We start from the raw sequence: 21,502 nt of genomic DNA, 5'->3' as shown, positions 1-21,502 counted from the left end.
AAAGCGGAGAGGTGATGAATGAAGAAAGAATGGAACAGGAAACAAGGAAGAGAGAAGTGAAGGGAGGAGTAAGGTGATGATTGAAGAAAGAATGGAAGGATAATAACAGAACGAGGGAGCAGGAGGAGTAGGACAGGGGCGAAGTGATGAATAAAAGAAAAACGGAGGTATGATAAAGAGGGAACGAGGAAGGGGGAGTCGAGGGAACCTGAACCTGAGCTAAAAAAAATAAAAAAATATGCTTCCCACAATATACGAGGATACATTTTTTTCAAGAGGCTCTGAAGCAATCTCACCGCCTTTAAAATAATGATTGATTCCCAGCCAAAAAATAATGCAAGACTCCGGTAGAATCTACGGGGAAGGGACGGGGCACCTGCCCGTCCTTCCACCTTGTGTCTTTCACTTACTGCCTGTCTGATTTCCTGCCTGCTGACATTTCCACCTGTCCGCTTACATGATGCTAGCCTGTTTACCTACGAGAGAGAGAGAGAGAGAGAGTAGGACTGAGTAATCCGCTCTAAAAGCATACATGTGTTCCTACACTCGACATGGTTTTCTTTTCATGCCCAACATTAAAAAGGCATGCATGCATAATCTCTCTCTCTCTCTCTCTCTCTCTCTCTCTCTCTCTCTCTCTCTCTCTCTCTCTCTCTCTCTCTCTCTCTCTCTAATCATCCTTAAGCCTGCATGTTTCTCCTCTACCTCTGTTATCTTTCTTCTCCTCCTTCCCCTTCTCCTGCTGTTCTTCCTCCTCTTCTTTCCTCTATTTTTTTATCTTCCTCTGCCTTCTCCTCCTTTTTGCTACTTCATTGCCTCATCTTTCACCCTCCTTCAATTCCTACTCTTAATAACTCTTCTTCCATATTCTGCTCCTACTTCACTTTCTCTCCCAATTCTTCCTACGTTCCTAAGTTGTTCAAGTGGATGAGTTACCAATGATTATTTTCTTATATATGTTAATTTTGTCGAATAGATTTGCATAATTTTTTTTTTTTTTACATTTTCTTTTTTTCTTATTTAGTTCATGTTTCTTTGTTTCTTCACGCGGCCGTTTGTCGTGTTTTGGATATCAGGATTTGCTTCATTGATTCGCCAAATATATATATTTTTTTTGTTCTGCGTGATTGCATTTCTGTTTTCCCCGTTAGAAGGCATTTCTTACTTGTATGATATGATTTTTTTGTGTGAGAGGCGAATTTTTATTACTTTTTTTGCATACAATGACAGTTCCCTTTGTTTACCATGCATTTCATCATTATGAATATATATATATATATATATATATATATATATATATAGAGAGAGAGAGAGAGAGAGAGAGAGAGATTTTAACGAAACAGCGACTTTATTTTTTGGCTTTATATTCAGGGTCTCGTTCGTTCTTACTCATCAATAGTTTTACAAAGGTCGATAGTACGTGGCATTATGTTCATCCGCACAACTTTTATCTGGTCTCATTACTGTTGACCGCTGTTATTCTCTATTTTGACCTTTTCAGCTCCCATGTTTCAGGAATAATAATGACAAGTTTGCTGACACGCCACCGTCCGAATAAGGACAAAAAAAACTTTCTCGGACACTAATTCCACAGAAGTTTGAGTGTGTGTGTGTGTGTGTGTGTGTGTGTGTGTGTGTGTGTGTGTGTGTGTGTGTGTGTGTGTGTGTGTGTGTGTGTAATGGTTGCGATCACCACTTAATCTGTTTTACTGTCAACATATGTCACAAACTCGTAGATAATCCGTCAGTGATACCAGATTACAAAAGAGCAAATTTCAACTTAGCCCTTGCGCTGCTTCCCCCTACGACCTGGGACCAACTTGACCTCACCGACAATACAATCGACAACGCGTGGAACGTCTTCAAAGATAAGCTGTTGCAGGTAGAGAAGGGTACAGTGCCTACGAAATCCAGGCGAGTAAATGGGGCCGTAGATCCACCGTGGATGACCAGAGAAATAAAAAGGGCAGTAAACCTAAAAAAAAGGAATTATAATCTGATGAAAGAGAATGCCACGGCCGAAGCCCGTACACAGTACCACAACAGCCTCAAAGCTTGTCGCAGCCTTATTCGGAGTAGCAAACGTAAATATGAAAAGCAAATAGCGCGCGAAAACAAAACTAACTCCAAGATTTTTTTCACGTACATAAGATCGAAAAAGAAAGTAAAATCCAATATTGGTCCCCTGACAGACGAAACTGGATCTGTAACTCAGGACAGTAAACAGATGGTCAGAATCCTCAACAGTAACTTCGCATCCGTATTCACAGTCGAGGACATCGAAACCATTCCCGAGGGCCCTGACCCGCCGAGGGGGATCACTCCCCTGGAAACTGACTCAATATGCGACCTAGAAGTGAAAAAGTACTTCGACAAACTCGGCACGAACAAGTCAACGGGACCTGACAGTTTGTCCCCGCGGTTATTAAAAGAGCTTAAACACCAAATACTTCAACCACTCACTAACGTATTTAACCGGTCAGTTCAACTCAACAAGGTCCCGGAAGAGTGGAAGATGGCGAACGTAACACCGATTTAAAAAAAAAAAAGGAGACAAAAGCGTTGCGTTAAACTACAGGCCTATAAGTTTGACATCAGTGGTAGGAAAAATACTCGAAAAGATTATTAGAGACAAACTTGTTAAGTTTCTAGAAGACAATAATATAATCTCCGAAACTCAGCATGGCTTCAGAAACAAGCGCTCCTGCCTAACGACTTTATTAGACTTCTTCCAAGGTATATATAAGAACTGGGATGCCCACATCCCCAGTGATGTTATATACCTGGACTTTCAGAAAGCCTTCGACAAGATAACGCACGAGCGACTCCTTAAGAAACTCCACTCGGCAGGCATTGGAGCCAATCTGATCGCGTGGATAAGAGATTGACTCACCGGCAGAAAACAACGAGTACTACTGAACGGACAGCCTTCCGCTTGGCTTCCAGTCACTAGTGGAAAGCCTCAAGGGTCAGTGCTGGGACCCATCCTCCTTATCAAATATATCAATGACCTAGAATCAGGACTGAAATCCACAATATCAAAATTTGCTGACGACACCAAGGTGGGTGAAAAGGCCCTCACAAAGACCGACTGCGAAATCATTCACAAAGACCTCAATCACATTATCGAATGGTCGGAAAAATGGCAAATGTCCTTTAATGTTGACAAATGCAAAGTCATGCACATTAGGTCCCAAAATAGTAACCACACATACATCATGAATGGGAAACCTCTGCAGGCGATGCAGGAGGAAAAGGATCTTGGAGTCACTAACAGCAGTGACCTGAAACACGCGAATCTCTGTAAAAAAGCATATAACAAAGCCAACACTATGCTCGGGTTCATAGCGAGGAACTTCGAGTGTAAAACACCAGACGTGATGCTGTCCTTGTATAATTCCATGGTAAGACCGCACCTCGAGTATGCAGTACAGTTCTGGTCTCCTAATTACAGAAAGGACATTGATTTACTAGAAAGGATTCAACGACGCGCAACGAAGATGATTTCAACCTTAAGGGCTCAACCGTACGAGGAACGACTCAAGCGACTCAATCTCTTTACATTGGAGAAAAGACGCCTAAGAGGGGATATGATTCAAGTCTTCAAGTACCTGAAAAAGTTCAATAACGTCGATTACTCCAAATTCTAGAAATAATGGTTTACCCATTCAGTCGAGTCGATGTAACACAGACATTGGAAGGATATTCTTTTCAAACCGAGTCATCCGCCACTGGAACAATCTTCCCTCAGAAGCAGTAAATGCGAATACCATCAACTCCTTTAAATGTAGAATCGACCGTCATTTCGCTGCGTAGGGAGTAAACTGAATAACGAGGTGCTTTCATCTGCTCCTCAATATCGAGGTGCTTTCATCTGCTCCTCAAGCCACAAGTGGCTGTCGAGCAGATTAAATCACCCAAGCGGGCAACCTCGTAGTGAGCCAATAGGCTTTATGTTGCCTGCATTTCCATGTTTCCATGTTTCCTCTGTGATGGGCTTTTCTAGTATAGTCCGGCAGCCGAAGGATTTTTTTTTTTTGCCTAACCTTGCATATGGGTATAATTTTTTTTTTTATAGGCCCAAAATGTTGTCTACACACCCAACATTATTAATCCACCTGCTGGACATCTGTCAGCCTTGAGCAATTTTCAGCACAGGACTAGATGTATGTGATTATAATTCTCGATTATTTTTTTCTAATTTTGCTCCCTCGTTTGCTGGATTGTTTTTGTTGCTTGCGTCGCTATCCAGAAGTGGGAAATAAAATATCTTAATTATATAACTTTAAGAAAATGCTCACAGGCAAGAAGTTTCCACAGTGTTTACGAGCTTCACGAATGGTGGCAGAAGTAATCCTTGAACCAATCCTTGAAGACACTTCAGCCAAGTGTTATGAAGACCTCATGGAGAATTTGGAAAATAGAGCAAACCAGAGCCGTACATGAAGAGTATGGACTGACTGCCTCATAAAGCCTGTCCTCATCATGATGGCATATGTCAGAGCAGAGAGAGAGGCAGATTGGTCCCTGCATGTAGAGTGTGTGAAAGCAATGATAGTATATGTCTTTGCTGCAGGGCACTCAAACTATGCCAGAGTACTTTTGATCTACCTGAGAACGATTGGGAAACTACCATCAGATATCTTTGCTGATTTCCTGAATGGCAAACATGTCATGCGGCATATGGAGGGGCTATGGAATGGTGTCTGGAGTGACATGTTCATAGAATCAACCTTCATGAGGTATGGGCATGGGCGAGCTGGAATTGTTGGAGTCACACTCAGACCAGAAACCCTGAAAGCATGGGCCCTCAGCCGTCATGTGTGCAGCCAGTTAATGGAGGAGTTGGCTGGCATGAGGGGTGAGACAGTTGATGAAAGATTCCAGAGGACTCACAAAGAGGAGTCAGTTGCTCGTATGGAAAGTGATAAGAAAGACAGATATGAAATCAGAAAGATGATTGATATGTGTATCCACCCTCTCAGTCCTGATGCACATCCAGATCAACTTGTCAACTTAGCCACTGGTTATGTTGCTCCATCATCAGTGAATGTTGACAAGTCACTAAGCATTGCTGAGGAGCAGGTTGCTGAGTTTCAGAAATATTTGCCAAATGGGTATTGGAACAATAGTAAAAAAGAGTCACCACCATGTCCGTGATAGGAAAGGGAATAAAAGATGGCCTAAAGTCATGTATGATACAGAACTCATCTTCTCAAGAGTTATTGGACTACAAGCCAGTTCTAAAAATGTGGACTTCAAAGACGTTCTCTCCTATGAACTAACACCCATCCCCACAGCTCTGTTTGATGACTCAGTTAAGCCATAATACCATGCCATCATCATCATCATATTTGCGGTACCTCAAGAGTTATATATGTGCCTTTCTTAATACTGGTGGACATTTCACTCTACTTATTGAAATTATCTGTATTGGTAAATTAAGTATGCTACACTGTATATATGTACCTGATATTTCACTGACCCAAATTGTGTGTAGTCATTTCAGGAGAAATGAGACTGCAAGTCCAAAGCTGTTCTGAAGAAGCAGACAAGAGTTGCGGTGCCAGTGAGGAATACTGACAAGATCGACTGTACTGTTCTGGATGACTGTGCACTGTGTGCAGTCCTCTGGGTTGTCCCATGGCCAGTTTCAAGTAAAACTAACCAAGCTCTGGTCAGCGACTGCGTGGAGTCTTTCAAGCACTATTTGCAGCGAAGATTGAGCATTGGAGATGTCTACCTTGTGTTTGATAGGTACATCGAGTTCAGTACAAAGTGTTCTACTCGCAAGACTAGAGGACTAGTGGCTACAAGGTGTTCCAGCTTTCTTCCAAGTCTCCACTTCCCCCTCAGAACCGACTTCTCAGCATCCCAGAGAATAAGAAACAACTTATCCAGATCATAGTAGAGACTCTTGTGAATGACACCACAGTTGTTGAAGGATACCACAGCAAACTGGTCGTGACTGGGCAGAACCCTATCCCTACTGAGATATCACGAGAAGGCGTCACTTCAGGACATGATTTGGAAAACACCCATGAGGAGGCATATTCAATAGTAGTTGCACAAGCCATTCGTGCAGCAACTGAGGAGGGAAAGCATGCTGGAGTTGTTGCAGATGACACTGATGTGTACATCATACTAAAAAAAGTACAAAAGGTACCAGAGCCTTCGCACTCCTGCTAACCATGATCTTTATATTTCTTCCCGGAATCGTGCCAGATCTATTTTTCGATTTACCTAAAACTCCTTCATTAAAAGAAAATGCCAAAACCTTGCATTTTATAATTCTTCCCGGGACTTCTGGCATCTAGCCAAAAATATCTCCTCCAACTTCACTTTTTCTTTCCCTCCTCTCCTTAGTCCTGACGGCAGCACCGCTGTCTCATCTATCTCTATCGCTGAACTCTTCTCTCAAGAATTCTCTAAAAACTCCACTTTGTACGATTCTGGGCATATTCCTCATACCCATCCCCCCCTCTGACTTCTTTATACCTGTTATTAAGATTCTTAAGAATGATGTTTTATATGACCTCTCTGGCCTCAATCCTCAGAAGGCTTATGGACCTGATAGAGTGTCTCCTATTGTCCTTAAAAAAAACTGTTTTCGTGCTGACACCCTACCTGGTCAAACTCTTTCGCCTCTGCCTGTTAACATCTACCTTTCCTTCCTGCTGGAAGTACGCCTTCATACAGCCTGTGCCTAAGAAGGGTGACCGTTCCGATCCCTCAAACTACCGTCCAATAGCTTTACTATCTTGTCTATCTAAATCTTTTGAATCAATCCTTAACCAGAAGATTCAAAAGCACCTTTCCACTTCTGATCATCTATCAGAATCTATCTAATCGCCAGTATGGGTTCCACAAGGGGCGTTCTACTGGTGATCTCCTTGCCTTCCTCACTGACTTTTGGTCATCCTCTCTTAGCCGTTTCGGTGAAACCTTTGCTGTTGCGCTGGACATATCAAAAGCTTTTGATAGGGTCTGGCACAAAACTTTGCTTTCCAAACTACCCTCCTACGGATTCTATCATTCTCTCTGTACCTTTATCTCCAGTTTCCTTTCTGACCGCTCTATTTCTGCTGTGGTAGACGGTCACTGTTCTTCCCCTAAATCTATCAACAATGGTGTCCCGCAGGGCTCTGTCCTATCTCCCACTCTCTTTCTGTTGTTCATTAATGATCTTTTTTTCCAAAACGAACTGCTCTATCCATTCTTACGCTGATGACTCTACTCTGCATTACTCAACTTCTTTTAATAGAAGACCCACACAACAAGAACTAAACGATTCCAGGCTGGAGGCTGCAGAACGCTTAGCCTTAGACCTTACTATTAGTTCCGATTGGGGCAAGAAAAACCTGGTGTCCTTCAACACCTCAAAAACTCAATTTATCCACCTATCCACTCGACACTATATTCCAAACACCTATCCCCTATTCTTCGACAACACTCAGCTATCACCTTCTTCAACACTAAACATCCTCGGTCTATACTTAACTCAAAATCTCAACTGGAAACTTCATTTTTCTTCTCTTACTAAATCAGCTTCTTCGAGGCTGGGCGTTCTGTATCGTCTCCGCCAGTTCTTCTCCCCCGCACAGATGCTTTCCATTTATAGGGGCCTTGTCCGCCCTCGTATGGAGTATGCATCTCACGTGTGGGGGGGCTCCTTCCAGCTCTCCTGGACAGAATGGAGTCTAAGGCTCTTCGTCTCATTAGCTCTCCTGCTCTTACCGATTGTCTTCTACCTCTTTAATTCGGCCGCCATGTTGCCTCTCTTTCTATCTTCTATCGATATTTTCATGCTGACTGCTCTTCTGAACTTGCTAACTGCATGCCTCCCCCCCCTCCCGCGCCCCCGCTGCACACGACTTTCTACTGTCCTACATCATATTTTCTATCCTGTCCTACCTCATCTATTCTATCCTGTCCTACCACACGTAGATTACTAGTAGTAGCGGTAGTAAACAGACACCCTCGCCATAGACCCCCAGGTCTTCTGGTGTCTGTTCTTCCTATGTATTCCTATACTGTCCAAAGCTCTTACGCAGGAGTTAACCAGCACCTTCACTGGTAAACTCCGGAACAGCCTTCCTTCGTTTGTATTTCCTCCAGCCTGTGACTTGACCTCTTTCAAGAAGAGTGTATCAAGACACCTCTCCACCCGAGATAGACCTCTCTTTTGGCTACTCTATACTTTTATCTTTTATAAGAGCGGCGAGTAACGGGCTTTTTTTTGTACTTTTTGTTGCCCTTGAGCCGTGACCTTTGATGTAAATAAAAATGTATACTGTTGTATCACTATTAAAGCCAATCACACACTGTCTCCATGACATTATTTCCTACAAAGTCGGAAAGAGCCGTCATTGCCATAAGAGCAACAGCAGACAAACTTGGAGACTTATGCCTTGAACTCTTGCCAGCTCTAGCTCTGAGTTCCAATGCACCATCGCATAGGTAAGATGAAAATGTGGAAAACTGCTGAAAATGGCAAGTGCAGCCTTAGTCTCCTCGGTGATCTAGCTGCTGATATGGAAACTGTTGTAAGCCAAGCTACGAAGTTAATGTCTGCTTGTTATGATATTTATCAAGTGAACGCTGTGACTGATGCCAGAGTGAAAGCATGGATATCAAGGACAGGGAAGAAAACTGCAGGTAGAATGCTATAGCTTTGCTCTCTGCCGCCGACGTCAGAGGCCTTCAGGGAAAATGTTAGGAGAGCACATCTTCAGTGTGCCATCTGGAGAAGAGCTCTTCTTGAACCTCCAGATGCAGACCCCACTGAGTATGGTTAGGAAAGGAATGAAGAAAGAAAGTCCATCCAGCATGTTGCACTGCCAGGATCACGACAACAAGCACCAGGTTTCATTATGAGGGTAGCTGCTGTTCTTGTGCTGCAGAAAAAGAAGAAAAAAACATGCAATATCAGGGCCTGCGGATGTGTCGGCCAATCTTGCATGTACCATGTATTTTCAATGTCAAGGAAGTTCTCTCTCCAACAATGAACAAAAATGCAAGCCCGAGATGAACATTCGTATGAGGAACATTATGACAAGGAGGAAGAAACCGACGAATAATTGTGATGGCGAATTCTAATATCTTTTTAACCGGCTTTTTTATGTATAATTAAGCATTTTAAGCAATATAACACATGGTTTTGTATGTTCAGTTTTAATTACCATAATTTGTAAACAAAAAAAATACAACAAAAAAGATCATTTAATTTATAATGCGAAAAAATCAGTATATTCTTATGTTCACATAAAGGAACCCCTATTGTGAACAATGCTCAAAGCTGAGCAAGGGTCAGCAGGTAGAAATGTGTTATTTAGGTGCGGAATGAGCTAAAATCACCTTTAAAAAATATTAATACCTCAAAGCGTACCCCAGCTAGGGTTCTGCCGGACTAGTTGACAAAAGGATACACAAAGGGCTGATACTACTGTGTAGTGTGTATATGTCGCAAACGCTCTCTTTGACTAACTCAACGGGAAGCACGCCGCTTACTTATTACTGTCCACCTTTCCGAGACGATTGCCTGCCTTTCCCTGAGACGCGTATATATCATCAGGTGAGGGATGCGCCGCAGCTCTCTTCTCAACACAACTGGAGCTCTCCTGGCGATGGAGAGAACGAGGGAGGAAGAGCTCGACATATTGAAGGTGCCGGAAGAGTGCAAGAGATTTTTAGAGGATTTCAGGAAGCAAAGGTCAATTGAATTTTATGTGACGCGTTACTGTCCTTCTGAGAGTAGGGCCGAGGTCACTAAAGCATGGAACTAAGAGGCAGGGCAAGACATTACCTGCTACAGAGAGGATAACAACAGGAAGAAAACTTAAATGAAAGAAAATACTTCCTTTGTGATATACTTCTGGCGTTCTTATTGCTGAAGTTACTGTTAGGTTGCTGGCGATGGTGGCAGACTGTCGAATGTTTAAGTCAGTAGTGGTTAGGTCCGAGTGCTAATTAAGGCTATCATGTTGATGTAAGCTCTTGTTCTTAATACTGATGTGCAACGCTAACGAAGCTCATAACTTTTTTACTCCAATTATCATCCACTTCCAACCACCCTCTCATCCACACTTCAATACGTTTCAAAACACCAGACAAAAATATAAAACCATGATTATTCAGTTAAGAAATGATTTCCAAAGTAGTTATTGCCTACGATAAAAATTCGGGGAGAAAAAATGTTGGTTGCGTATTTTGTGTTAACCGGTCATAACATTTGGAGGAATACATAATGTATGTGTGTGTGTGTGTGTGTGTGTGTGAGAGAGAGAGAGAGAGAGAGAGAGAGAGAAATGGGGGGAAGCGGAAGGGTTTAACGGGTAGAAGAGATAGGAGAGAAAGGGAGAAGAGAAATCGCAGATAATAGATGAGACCTTAGAAAAGATAATCAAAGAATTATAAAACAAGAGTAAAGAACAAATGAAAAAGTAAGCGGGAGAAGAAAACGTGTGGGAGTTGTAACGTGACATTTTACACTGTCATTTTTCCCGATTTTGTGGGATGAGCATATTGGGTGCATTTTTTAATAGGTTTCCGTGGCGGTTACAATTTAAAACGATAAATTAAGAGTTGCAGCGGAGAATTGAGAGCAGCAGCATCTTCACCCCGACACATTTTTATTCTAAATATTTATATCACTCCACAACACTTCAAAATTAGCTTTTGGTGTCTTGTTATATAAAAGTATGGAAAAGAATGGAAAGAACTTTACACTGGAATACCCAGACAATGGTAAAGTTCTAAGCGGTGCTTGGGTTTGATATCAACAATATTAAGTGGTGCCATCAACAATATTAAGAAGGTAGAAGGTACTCTGGACGCGTGGTGACCAGACTATAAAACAAAAAAAAAGTCGGTAGACTGCTGTCACAAGGCGTGTCCGATTTCGTGGATAATGTATGATAGCCTACGCATATTTAACAGTCGTCAGTGTCAATAATATGCAGACAGCAATAACAAATACCGACAATTATAGTTGATTATGAGTAAAAAAATAATAGTAATGTTGCAAACAGCTGTTAAGGTAATTTACAAGGTCGCTGATTATAATTATTAAACAGCCTTGAAGCTGTCCACCACCGAGAAAATTAGCAGGCTTCACATTAATAAAACAGCTATTTGCGACATTACTATTTTTTTTTTTAACTCAAAATAGACTATAATTGACGGTATTTGTCATTCCTGCCTGCATATCATTGACACTGACGACTGTTTGCTAAGCATAGGCTATCATATTATCCACGAAATCGGACACCCCGTGACAGATGGATGCCAGCGCACGATAATGCTCACTTCGGATTTGGGTGAACCGACTATACTACATAAGAAGGCAAGTGGAGCTAAAGAAGAAAAGGCCATGGTATACGGAAAAGTTGACGCGGAGGCAGAAAAGGAATGCAGTGGGGGCTTTTCTCTGGACGCAGGTTTGTGGATGCGAGACACGTGCCGCGGGAGCAGAAGAAAAATAATGAAGAGTGAGAGTAGCATAAATAAACACGGATTATAGAAAAAAACATCGGAGAAAACATGGTAGGCAGAGTCAGGTGTGGGGAGGCGCCGCTATTCTGTGACTAAGGAGGTCACACAAAATGCGTGAGAACAGTGTGAAGGTATGATTGCAATACTCTACTGAACAAATTTACTTGCAAACAGGAGAGAGACTGTATAGGTGAGGTATTGAGGTATTGAAGGCAAACAATGCAAACATTAATACTGCTGGATTTGTTGAAAGAATAAGTGATAACATGCTGTAAAAATGATGTATGCAAGAAAACTGACCAACAAGTGTAAACAAGAAAATAAACAGGGGGGTGAACGAAAGGATGGGGGCAGAGACAGGGGATAGAGTAAAGGTCGGGGCTACTTTCATGGCATGAGAGACTGAGTGGAAGGTCAGGTCAGGCGAGAGAGGGTCAAATAGAGACACTCACCTTTCTGGATTCGCGGTGCGCCTCAAGCCTGATCGTTGGAACCTCGAAGTGGACGTCGTCGTCATCTGTGGCGGCGAAGACACAGACAGTTAGTGTGGTACAGAGACATGGACAGTCCAGGAAGACATACACCAGTGTTAAGATATAGAGATGACAGATACGACACAGAAATATAGATGGATAGATGAGTAGATGGATACAGACATAGATAATCAAAGAATAAGAAAAAAACGTTCATGGTAAATCGGCACAGACGCTGTAATGATATCCTGGCTTACCTGGTCAAGGCATGCTCTATAGCATTTACAAGGCTTTATACTTTTGCGAGTATTACAATTATAATTAAATATTACTGGTTTTCTTATTATTATTATTTTCATTATTATTATTATTATTATTATTATTATTATTATTATTATTATTATTATTATTATTATCATTATTATTATTGTTATAATCATTATTATTATTATCATCATTACTATTATTATTATTATTATTATTATTATTATTATTATTATTATTATTATTATTGTGCTATTGTTAGAATAATTATCAACATAATCATCCTAATTAATAATGCAGTACGACTTACACATATTCTCAACTATTTCGGGGCTTACACACCCACACCTTTAATAATGTTTTCGTAGAGACTGTGTGTATTTCCATGGATGGCTTTATGAGTATAGTGATAGTTTGACAAGACTTCTCCACAATGCATGTGAAAAACATTATCTAGAAACCCACTTTTCTCCTCTGTGGCCTTTGGAAATATTTGTTGTGGGAGCCGAAAGCATCTGAGAACACGAAGAATTGCCAACTATTAGCAAGGGCGAATCAGTGATGTGCTGTGATGCAAGGTGAGCAGGAAACCTCATTTCAAGGTCAGTTTAGTGCAGAGAACAAGTATTAGTATTGGCAAACGTTGTGCAGAAACGAGGATAAAACATGTACAAAAAGACCTTTAAACAATTTCTTAAACTTGCAACTTCAACTTCCTAAACCTTTCCTACCCTCCAGTTAAGAGTACATAAGTATAAAAGAAACCATGCATACCTATGAATACCAATTACTTAATAATTACAAACATATAAAACAAATCAATAAATACAGCATGCGGAGGGTATCGTTCTGGAGGTGAAGTTGAAATGTTACGCATTTTTCATGACCTTTCAATGTGACAAGAACTGACAAGCTGAAAGGTGAGTTAAAAGCTGATAGACTAGATACTTACCTCGCCCGAGTGCAGGAGTCTCGTTAATCGTGTGACAGAGGTTATTTGTATCACCTCACGCCTACTGATCTTCCCTGACCTCAATCCGACTCGTCTGTCACCAGGCAATTAACAGCCTCATCGATACTTGTTGTGTAACAGTTCTCCTGAGGCAGGAGATCACGTGAAAATGTTGCCTGACACCTGAACATTCCCGGAGACGGCATGTAAGCTCTTGGTGCTGTCTCTGTCTTTCTTTTGCTTCTCGTTCTTGCGGGTGAGATTTTTTCAATCTTGGCAATCACGTCACTTAATAATGTAAACTGGCATTCCATTTGGCAGTTCAACGTTCACTATATTTTGTAGTAACACTGAGCAAGAAACCTTTCCTCCTCGTACTTATTATACATTTCTTGGCCTGTTTGCATGAATATAATATCATTCCTTATGGCTGTCTGACTGTCATGCAGGAAAACATCTTTGCCTCACCACACACCCCTGCCAGGCGCCGGTGGCTGCCGCACGTGCCGCAAACCCTTAAACCGCCTTTAATTAAGGCTTGTCTGCCAACGTTTCATAACAGCAAAAAGCATCAGACGCGTTCACTTGAGTCAAAACGAGGAATTTCATAAGCATTCATAATCTTGCAAAACACGTGCGTGTAGGATCAACCAGTCAGAATCTTATTTGCTATGAGTTACATTAAAACAACAGCAAGTGCAGCGCGTGGCCACAGAAGGTTAAAAGGAAACATTTCAAATCTTGTCAGCCGTGACCCCAGCAGAGCGTGAGCCCCTTTTGGCATGCCTGCAGTTCCTTGGTAGCCGGCCAGACACTTCCTCAGGAGGCCAGAAACTCTTAACTCAGCAAGGGATACTCAAGGGAATTTTAGAACCGGATTTACTTTAGTCATGATTCCTGGCTTAATGCTGTTGTAGCCAGTGAATCATTTTACGCAGAAACTATCCTTAGGTCTTTGTCCCCGGCGTTCCCTTGTTGTTCCTTCCCGATAAACGATGCCTCGATTTCTCTTTTTGATTCTTCCTGGAAAATCTAATAAATAATTCCTTCGCGTATACTCTCCGAGTGTCACAAAACCTTCATTACTAAGTCTTTAATTATTTGACTTTCACGGGAACATTTTAATTATAATGACAGTTCTGATCTCTTCCTTTTCATCTAGCGAGCCAAACTGCTTCCCGGTAGGGGTGGGCAGGTACCGGTACCAGTACTGGTACTAACGGTACCAGCTAAACGGTACGGAACCGGTACCAGATTGCTCGGATTTATTTATTGGATTTATAGATAATTCTTCATGTCCGATTCTTTTTTTTTTTAGGTTGCTAATAAATATTGTTATTGTTATTAGACTATGATCGAGTACATCCATAATAACTATACATGCTATTTTTCATCGAAAAAAATAAATATTCACTTCATTCAGAGAGAGAGAGAGAGAGAGAGAGAGAGAGAGTACGACAGAAGAAACATCATAATTGAGTGCAGAAATAAATGAGAGGAAAAAGTATTTTTTTCTCATTTATTTCTGCCATTTATTTTTCGAGAAAAAAAGGCATGTATAGATATTATGGATGCCTCTAAATAAGAATCGGACACGAAGAATTATCCAGTAAAGCCAATAATAAAAAAATGGAGACGGGAGCTATAATGGAAACCAAAAGCAGGACAAAATGGTGGGAACTTGGGAAGACGGTCAGCGAGGCAGTGACTCAGCAGCGAGCACAACATTCAAGGCTTAATTTGTCTCCACAGGGCCCATACCGGTACCGCATGGAGACTGGCCAGCCCCGCGCGCCGTCAAGCGTCACCAAGATCCAAACGGTACCGGCACTAGCGGTACCGTTACCGCTAGTGCCGGTACCGGTACTCAGTGCTGGGAAGACTGATGATCACTCGGCACTGATCATTACCGCTAGTGCCGGTACCGTTTGGATCTTGGTGACGCTTGACGGCGCGCAGGGCTGGCCAGTCTTCATGCGGTACTGGTATGGGCCCTGAACAAAATTAATATTGAATGAATTGTTGTGCTGCTGCTCCTCACCTCGCTGACCGTCTCCCCAAGTTCCCACCATTTTGTCCTGCTCTTCGTTACCATCATAGTTCCCGTCTCCAATATTTTATTATTGGATTTATTGGATGATTCTTCATGTCCGAATCTTTTTCTTAGGATACTAATATATATTGTTATTGTTATTAGACTATGAGTACATCCATAATAACTACGTATACATATGCTATTCTTTTTATCGAAAAAATATTCACTTCATTCAGGAGAGAAAGTTTTATTAACGAGAACGTCGGCAGACCCTTTTCTGGGCATTCACGAGTCAGGCTGTGGTACGGTGGACCCTAAAAAGGGCTCGCCATAAAACACCTAATTCGAGCTAATTGTAGGCGGTGGTGCCATAGCGCAACCCACCATGAATGCCCTAGGTCATTGTGATGGATCAACGATCTTGAGGTGGGCATTTTTTGTCATAGGTGGTGCTGTAAGGTCATGGCATACTGAATTAGCAATCCATTTTTAATTTTTATTTTTTTACGTTGTTGCCTATTGCGCCGGTAGGCATCTTCTCAGTGGGGCCTCATGGTCGGCCCAAGGCTTCTTCAGGTGGGGCCTGATGGTCGGCCCAGCCATTCTGGTGCAGGCAAGTGTTTATAGTGGCGCCATCTTGCATTGGCTCATGCTGCCCCGGGAACTCGTACTTGATTCGCTTGGACGGCTTCCTCTAGAGTCCGGGTTGATGGGTGGTCTTCGGGACAGCATGTGGGTAGTTTTATGCCACTCGGCGGTGACCGAAAAATCCGAGTGGTAGCGTGAGGATTCGAACCCGCGTCGTCCATCACGCGGCGAATGTGGGTCCAGTGCGCTATCACTTCGGCCACCGCCTACAGTTACAGTTACAGTTATCACTTGTCAAATTCTCTATAGTAGACAACAAGCGAGTCTCGGCTAGATGCCACGCGTCACGGGACTGTTTATTTTATAACAAACACCACCCAAAAAGAATAGAGTTTGAGTAAAAGTAAATATTTTTAACGGCTTTATGGTTATGAGTGGAGTACTCTGATGTACGTTCCATGCTATTTTCTTGGTCTCAAAATGCAGTGTAATTTTGTTGTTTCTCGGCCACTTCTCGGCTTTCTCTCAGCCGAAGCCAACGGGTTAACAGAAAATTTATTTAGGAATTTCATCAGACGGCATTAAGAAAAAATACCTCTTTAGAGTACCGGTACCGGTATCGGTACTAACGGTACCTGAGTTTTCGGTACCAGTACTTCCGGTACTCAAATTAACGGTACCTGCCCATCCCTACATCCCGGTGTAGCGTGAAAAATAGTTGGCCCGTGATAAACTGTTGCCTCCTCGTCTGCGCGTGCGTGGCCCCGCCCCTTCTCTCTCTCTCTCTCTCTCTCTCTCTCTCTCTCTCTCTCTCTCTCTCTCTCTCTCTCTCTCTCTCTCTCTCTCAGAGTCCCGCAGCAAAGTGTGCCAGAGGTGTGGCAAGGGAGATTTTGAAACAGTTGAGTTCATGACGCTGGAATGTGAGAAGTATGAGCGAGTAAGAATGGATATGATGAGAATAATTATCCAACCTGAAATGAACTGTGTGAGATGAATGAAGTGGTTGAAAAGACAACAAGAGAATGGATGTTGCTGGGGCTATGGGGGGGAGACGACTGAGGGGAAGATTGTGGCAGTGAAAGAGTTCCTTGAGAGAATGAATGTGGTATGTTAGGAGTAGGGAATATAAAGTATGATGGGTACTGTTTGTTTCTGTGTGCTATTTTTTTGTATAGGTGTTGCCGTTACAAAGGCCTGATGTGGTAAAAATCCCAAGTCACCTGTAAAATCAAGATCAGGCATTGCGTGATGGGAGACGCGAGGCTCTGCCGAGTCTGGGAGCAGACAGGCCGATCTGGGCCACGCATGCGCACATGAGAAGCAACATTTTTTCAAGGGCAACTGTTTTTCACGCTACACCGGGACACATGCCTGCTGGATGGCTTCCCCGAGGCGTTCCGCGCGGACCGCGCCGCGCCCGTCAGTCCTCAGACCTCAGGTTCCCGCCTCCCGGGCCAGGGCCAAATGCACACACTGTTTATCAGACACGACACATACGCGGACGGAGTTTTAGACGCCGCCCAGAATTTACAGTCAGGTGTCTTCTGTGCCAATGCTTTGTCTTGTACTCTTACTTTCCTTTTTTGAGCTACTACCACATATTCCCATACTAATTAATCTTTGGCATGAATAATTTTCTGACATTTTTTTCTATATATAGCACTAATCCCCCCCCCCCCCTCTCTCTCTCTCTCTCTCTCTCTCTCTCTCTGAACCATAGGGTCTGTGTGGTCTGAATATCTATGTAAATCTCTCTCACGTGGGCAGCCTCCAGGGTCGTCCTCCTTGGAGCCTTCCCATTTTCCCGTTTCCCCGAGTGTGCCTCAATCTCAGCACTTATATATACTTATACTTGGTTGGGATTTCTGATTTGCGGCGCTGATTGTGCCGCCAGACACGACCCAATCACATAAGCAGGGCAGGCGCGGCCCTGAAGAAGTTACAATATTACTGCTCGGGACACCATTGTTCTAACATTACGTTATATAATTCCTCTCAAAAGTTGAATGTTAATTATATGCTGTCGGTTCCCGTTAGCGTCATTAACAATTGCTCTTCTACTCATAAGTAATGGCTACAAAAGTTATCGCGGGAACATTTTATCATTCGTCATTAATGGGGCCGCTCAGCACACCACGTTCAGCAAGTCATGTTTCAAAGCCTCACACGCGTTCGTTCACTGCATTCCAAGTAGAGATTTAGCGGTCACATGGCGGCCACTTGCGGGCTGCTGCAATGTTCTTGCCTGTGCTTCTTTCTTTTTATCGTAGCTTTTTGCAGTTGATTCGAATACGATGTTTGATCAAATATCTCCAAAGGGAACTTACTCTGTAGGGCCTTCTAGATTCTTGGTTGTTGAACTCAGTGCCGTTGTCAGACAACATAACTTTGAGGAGATGTACTTAAAAACGTTTCTTTATTCAATGTTGTCGCAACATATTTAGCGGACTTGCCTTTCAGTGGCACATATATAGAAAATCTACTGCAAAGATCGATGGCTAATAACAGATACTGGCGTCCTTCTGTTCTAGGAAGTAGTTACAACAAGTCTACGGCAATGGTGCTCCATGGTTCCTGAAGGATTGGGTAACTCAAGATAGGTACAGGTTTGCTAAATGAACCTTTGTTTCCCCTGCATAACAACTGTATATACCTCCTATCCTCGTCTCTTTTCTTTTTAAGTTCCTTTCTTCATTCCTTCCTTCATCGTCTTCACTTTCCTCGGCCGCTTTTCCATTCTTTCTTTATCCTCTTTAGTCCACTCCCGCCTTCCTTCCCTCTCATCCGCTCTAACCCTATGTGCAAATATGCCGGGTCTCCCGCCCTCCGCCGTCTCCTCCTTCTTCGTCTCCTCCTCCTTCTCCGCCACCAACACCTTCACCTCCACCTTCTACTTTTGTTTGCATCGCCTGTTCTTTCGCTTTTCCTCCTCTCTACTTTGGGTTGAAAAATTAAACACTGTTGACCTTTTCTTTCTCTCTTCCTTCGCTCCCTTCCGCTCTCCTCTCAATTACACACAAGAATGGCGGTATAAAAAAATAGCTTATTATTCCATAACTCAGCGAGATTTCTTGAGAGGCGCCACAGAGAGAGAGAGAGAGAGAGAGAGAGATTTACATAGATTTACATAGAAAATCAGACCACACAGACCCCATGGTCCAGACTTGGTGGTCTGTCCTTAAACCTAAGTGATTTTACATTAATCAGAAGACTCCAAAACGTTGCATTTCTACTCTAGTTGATATTAAGTTGAAGGAAGTGACGGTCGAGCTTATTTTTGAAGGAGTCAATCGTGTTACACTGGACCACTGATGATGGGAGCTTATTCCATTCTCGCACTACAACGTTGGTGAAGAAAATTTGGTGCAGTCTGAATTTACTTGTCTACATCTGAGTTTTACGCCATTGTTCCTCGTGCGCAAAGTGTCATCGATCATAAACAATGTTGATCTGTCTACATTCGTGAAACCATTAAGTATTTTAAAACATTCGATCAGTTTTCCTCGGAGGCGACGTTTCTCAAGAGAGAACATGTTAAGGGTAGAAAGCCTTTCTTCGTAGGATTTGTTGCGCAAGGAAGGGATAATTTTCGTTGCCCGACGCTGAACACCTTCTAATTTAGCAATATCCTTTGCATGGTGGGGAGACCAAAACTGTACCGCATATTCCAAGTGGGGTCTGACTAAACTGTTGTAGAGCAGTATTACATCTTTATTCTTGAATAAAGAGTTTCTTTTAATGAAGCCCAACATTCTGTTCGCTTTATTTGCTGCATCGATGCATTGCTGTGAGAATTTGAGGTTTGACGCGATTTTGACCCCCAAGTCCTTGACGCATTAAACGCTTTTGAGTTTAACGCCGCGCATTTCGTAATCAAACTTCTTATTCCTCGTTCCAACTTGAAGGACCTGGCACTTGTCTACGTTAAAGGGCATCTCCCATCTATCCGACCAAGCTGAAATTTTGTGCAAATCCTCTTGGAGGCTTTGCCTGTCTTCGTCAGTGAGAACCGAGTTACCAATCTTTGTGTCGTCTGCAAATTTACTAATGCGGTTATTGAGTCCAACATCCACGTCGTTGATGTAAATAATGAAGAGCACTGGGCCAAGAACCGAGCCCTGAGGGACGCCACTAGTGACCGGCGCCCACTCTGAGTTAAATCCGTCAATCACTACTCTTTGTTGTCTGTTGCTCAACCAATTCGCGATCCATTGGTTTACCTGACCGTCAATACCTATTTGCTTTAATTTGTAAAGTAATTTGTGATGCGGGACTTTATCAAACGCTTTCTGGAAATCAAGATAGACTACGTCCAGTGATTTGGTTACGTCATAAACAGTGAAGAGGTCGTTATAAAAGGTTAATAGATTTGATAGGCAGGATCTTTTGTTTCGGAAGCCATGTTGTGAGTCCCCAATTAATGAGTGGCTTTCAAGGTAACTCACAATTTTGTCTCTAATTATGCCCTCAAGTAGCTTACCTACAACCGAAGTTAGACTAATGGGCCTGTAATTACCTGGTACTTTTTTGTCTCCTTTCTTAAAAATCGGTGTCACGTTAGCCTTTTTCCAATCTGAAGGGACAATGCCTTGTCGCAAGGACATATTGAATACGGTTGTGAGGGAGGAAAGTATTTAAATTGACTTTTGCAATGTTTACTCGCACGCACAAATGTTCAACGTTACTGTTTCTTGGTGTTTTGTCAGTAGGTTGCAAGTAGCTTTTGACAAAAGGGCGACACCACCCTCTACGGTTTACGATCATTGTTGAAGAATCTGTAGCCATCTATGTTGTATTCGGAACTTAAATCAATATTAGTGGTGTCGATAAATGTTTCGGTTATAGCAATTACGTCAAAGTTTTCTGTCAGAGCAAGACATCGCAGTTCATCAAATTTGTTTCTTAGGCTACGCGCATTGAAACTAAGGACTCTTAGGTTATCTTGAAGCTTGGTAATAGAGGTACTGGAGGGTTCAATGTTACGAGTCTGTTGCGGTGTATGGTGTCTATCTACACGGGCGGGATGGAAGGACGTGGCTGAGAGTCGTTTTTTGTTGTTCGGGCGTTACGTACGGCGTTGTTGAGGAGCCTTCCAAATCTGGCTGCCCCGATGGGGGATAGGTGTATGCCGTCCCTTTGGAAAAGTCTACTCTGGCCGTAGAAATCGTTCCAGGCGGTAAAGAATTCGAGAGAGAGAGAGAGATAGGGGGGGGGAGGCACAAGCAGACGCAAGAACAAACAGTATAAGTGCCCGGACCGTTGGTCCACACCATCCATCACGGCTCGGAAAGAAGTGCAAATAACAGCTTGACGGACTCAAAAGATTGATCACAGGTGACCCGCTGTCCTTTTACCTGCAAACTTTGGAGTTCCGAGAAGCCTTGCATAGCACAGCCACAAAGAGTAATGCATCAATGTCGATTGCTGTGCTCTCTCTCTCTCTCTCTCTCTCTCTCTCTCTCTCTCTCTCTCTCTCTCTCTCTGTGTGTGTGTGTGTGTGTGTGTGTGTGTGTGATAATAATAATAATAATAATAATAATAATAATAATAATAATAATAATAAACGGTGTATTTAGTTGCGGCAGCCGTCAGGCTGAAAAATTACATATTATGAATACAATTTTCCTTCGGTAATGAAACAAGTACAAAAAGAAGAGGGACGGGGAATGGGGGTCTGATATGTGTGGTGGGTTGGGG

At 42.6% G+C, this 21,502-nt stretch overlaps 1 protein-coding gene across 1 annotated transcript in view; it reads right to left on the bottom strand.

Annotated features, from left to right (window-relative positions):
• Positions 1-21,502, bottom strand: part of LOC126992366 (nephrin-like) — a 266,294-nt gene that overhangs the window by 18,804 nt on the left and 225,988 nt on the right. Inside the window, exon 16 of the mRNA XM_050851078.1 lies at positions 11,946-12,010. Coding sequence (XP_050707035.1) covers positions 11,946-12,010 — 65 coding nt within the window. The remainder of the gene's footprint in view (positions 1-11,945; positions 12,011-21,502) is intronic.

The sequence above is a fragment of the Eriocheir sinensis genome, unplaced genomic scaffold (assembly GCF_024679095.1).
Source record: "Eriocheir sinensis breed Jianghai 21 unplaced genomic scaffold, ASM2467909v1 Scaffold450, whole genome shotgun sequence".
NCBI lineage: Eukaryota > Metazoa > Arthropoda > Malacostraca > Decapoda > Varunidae > Eriocheir > Eriocheir sinensis.
The sequence above is the reverse complement of the archived record's forward strand: the minus strand, read 5'-3'. Positions and strand labels throughout refer to the sequence as shown.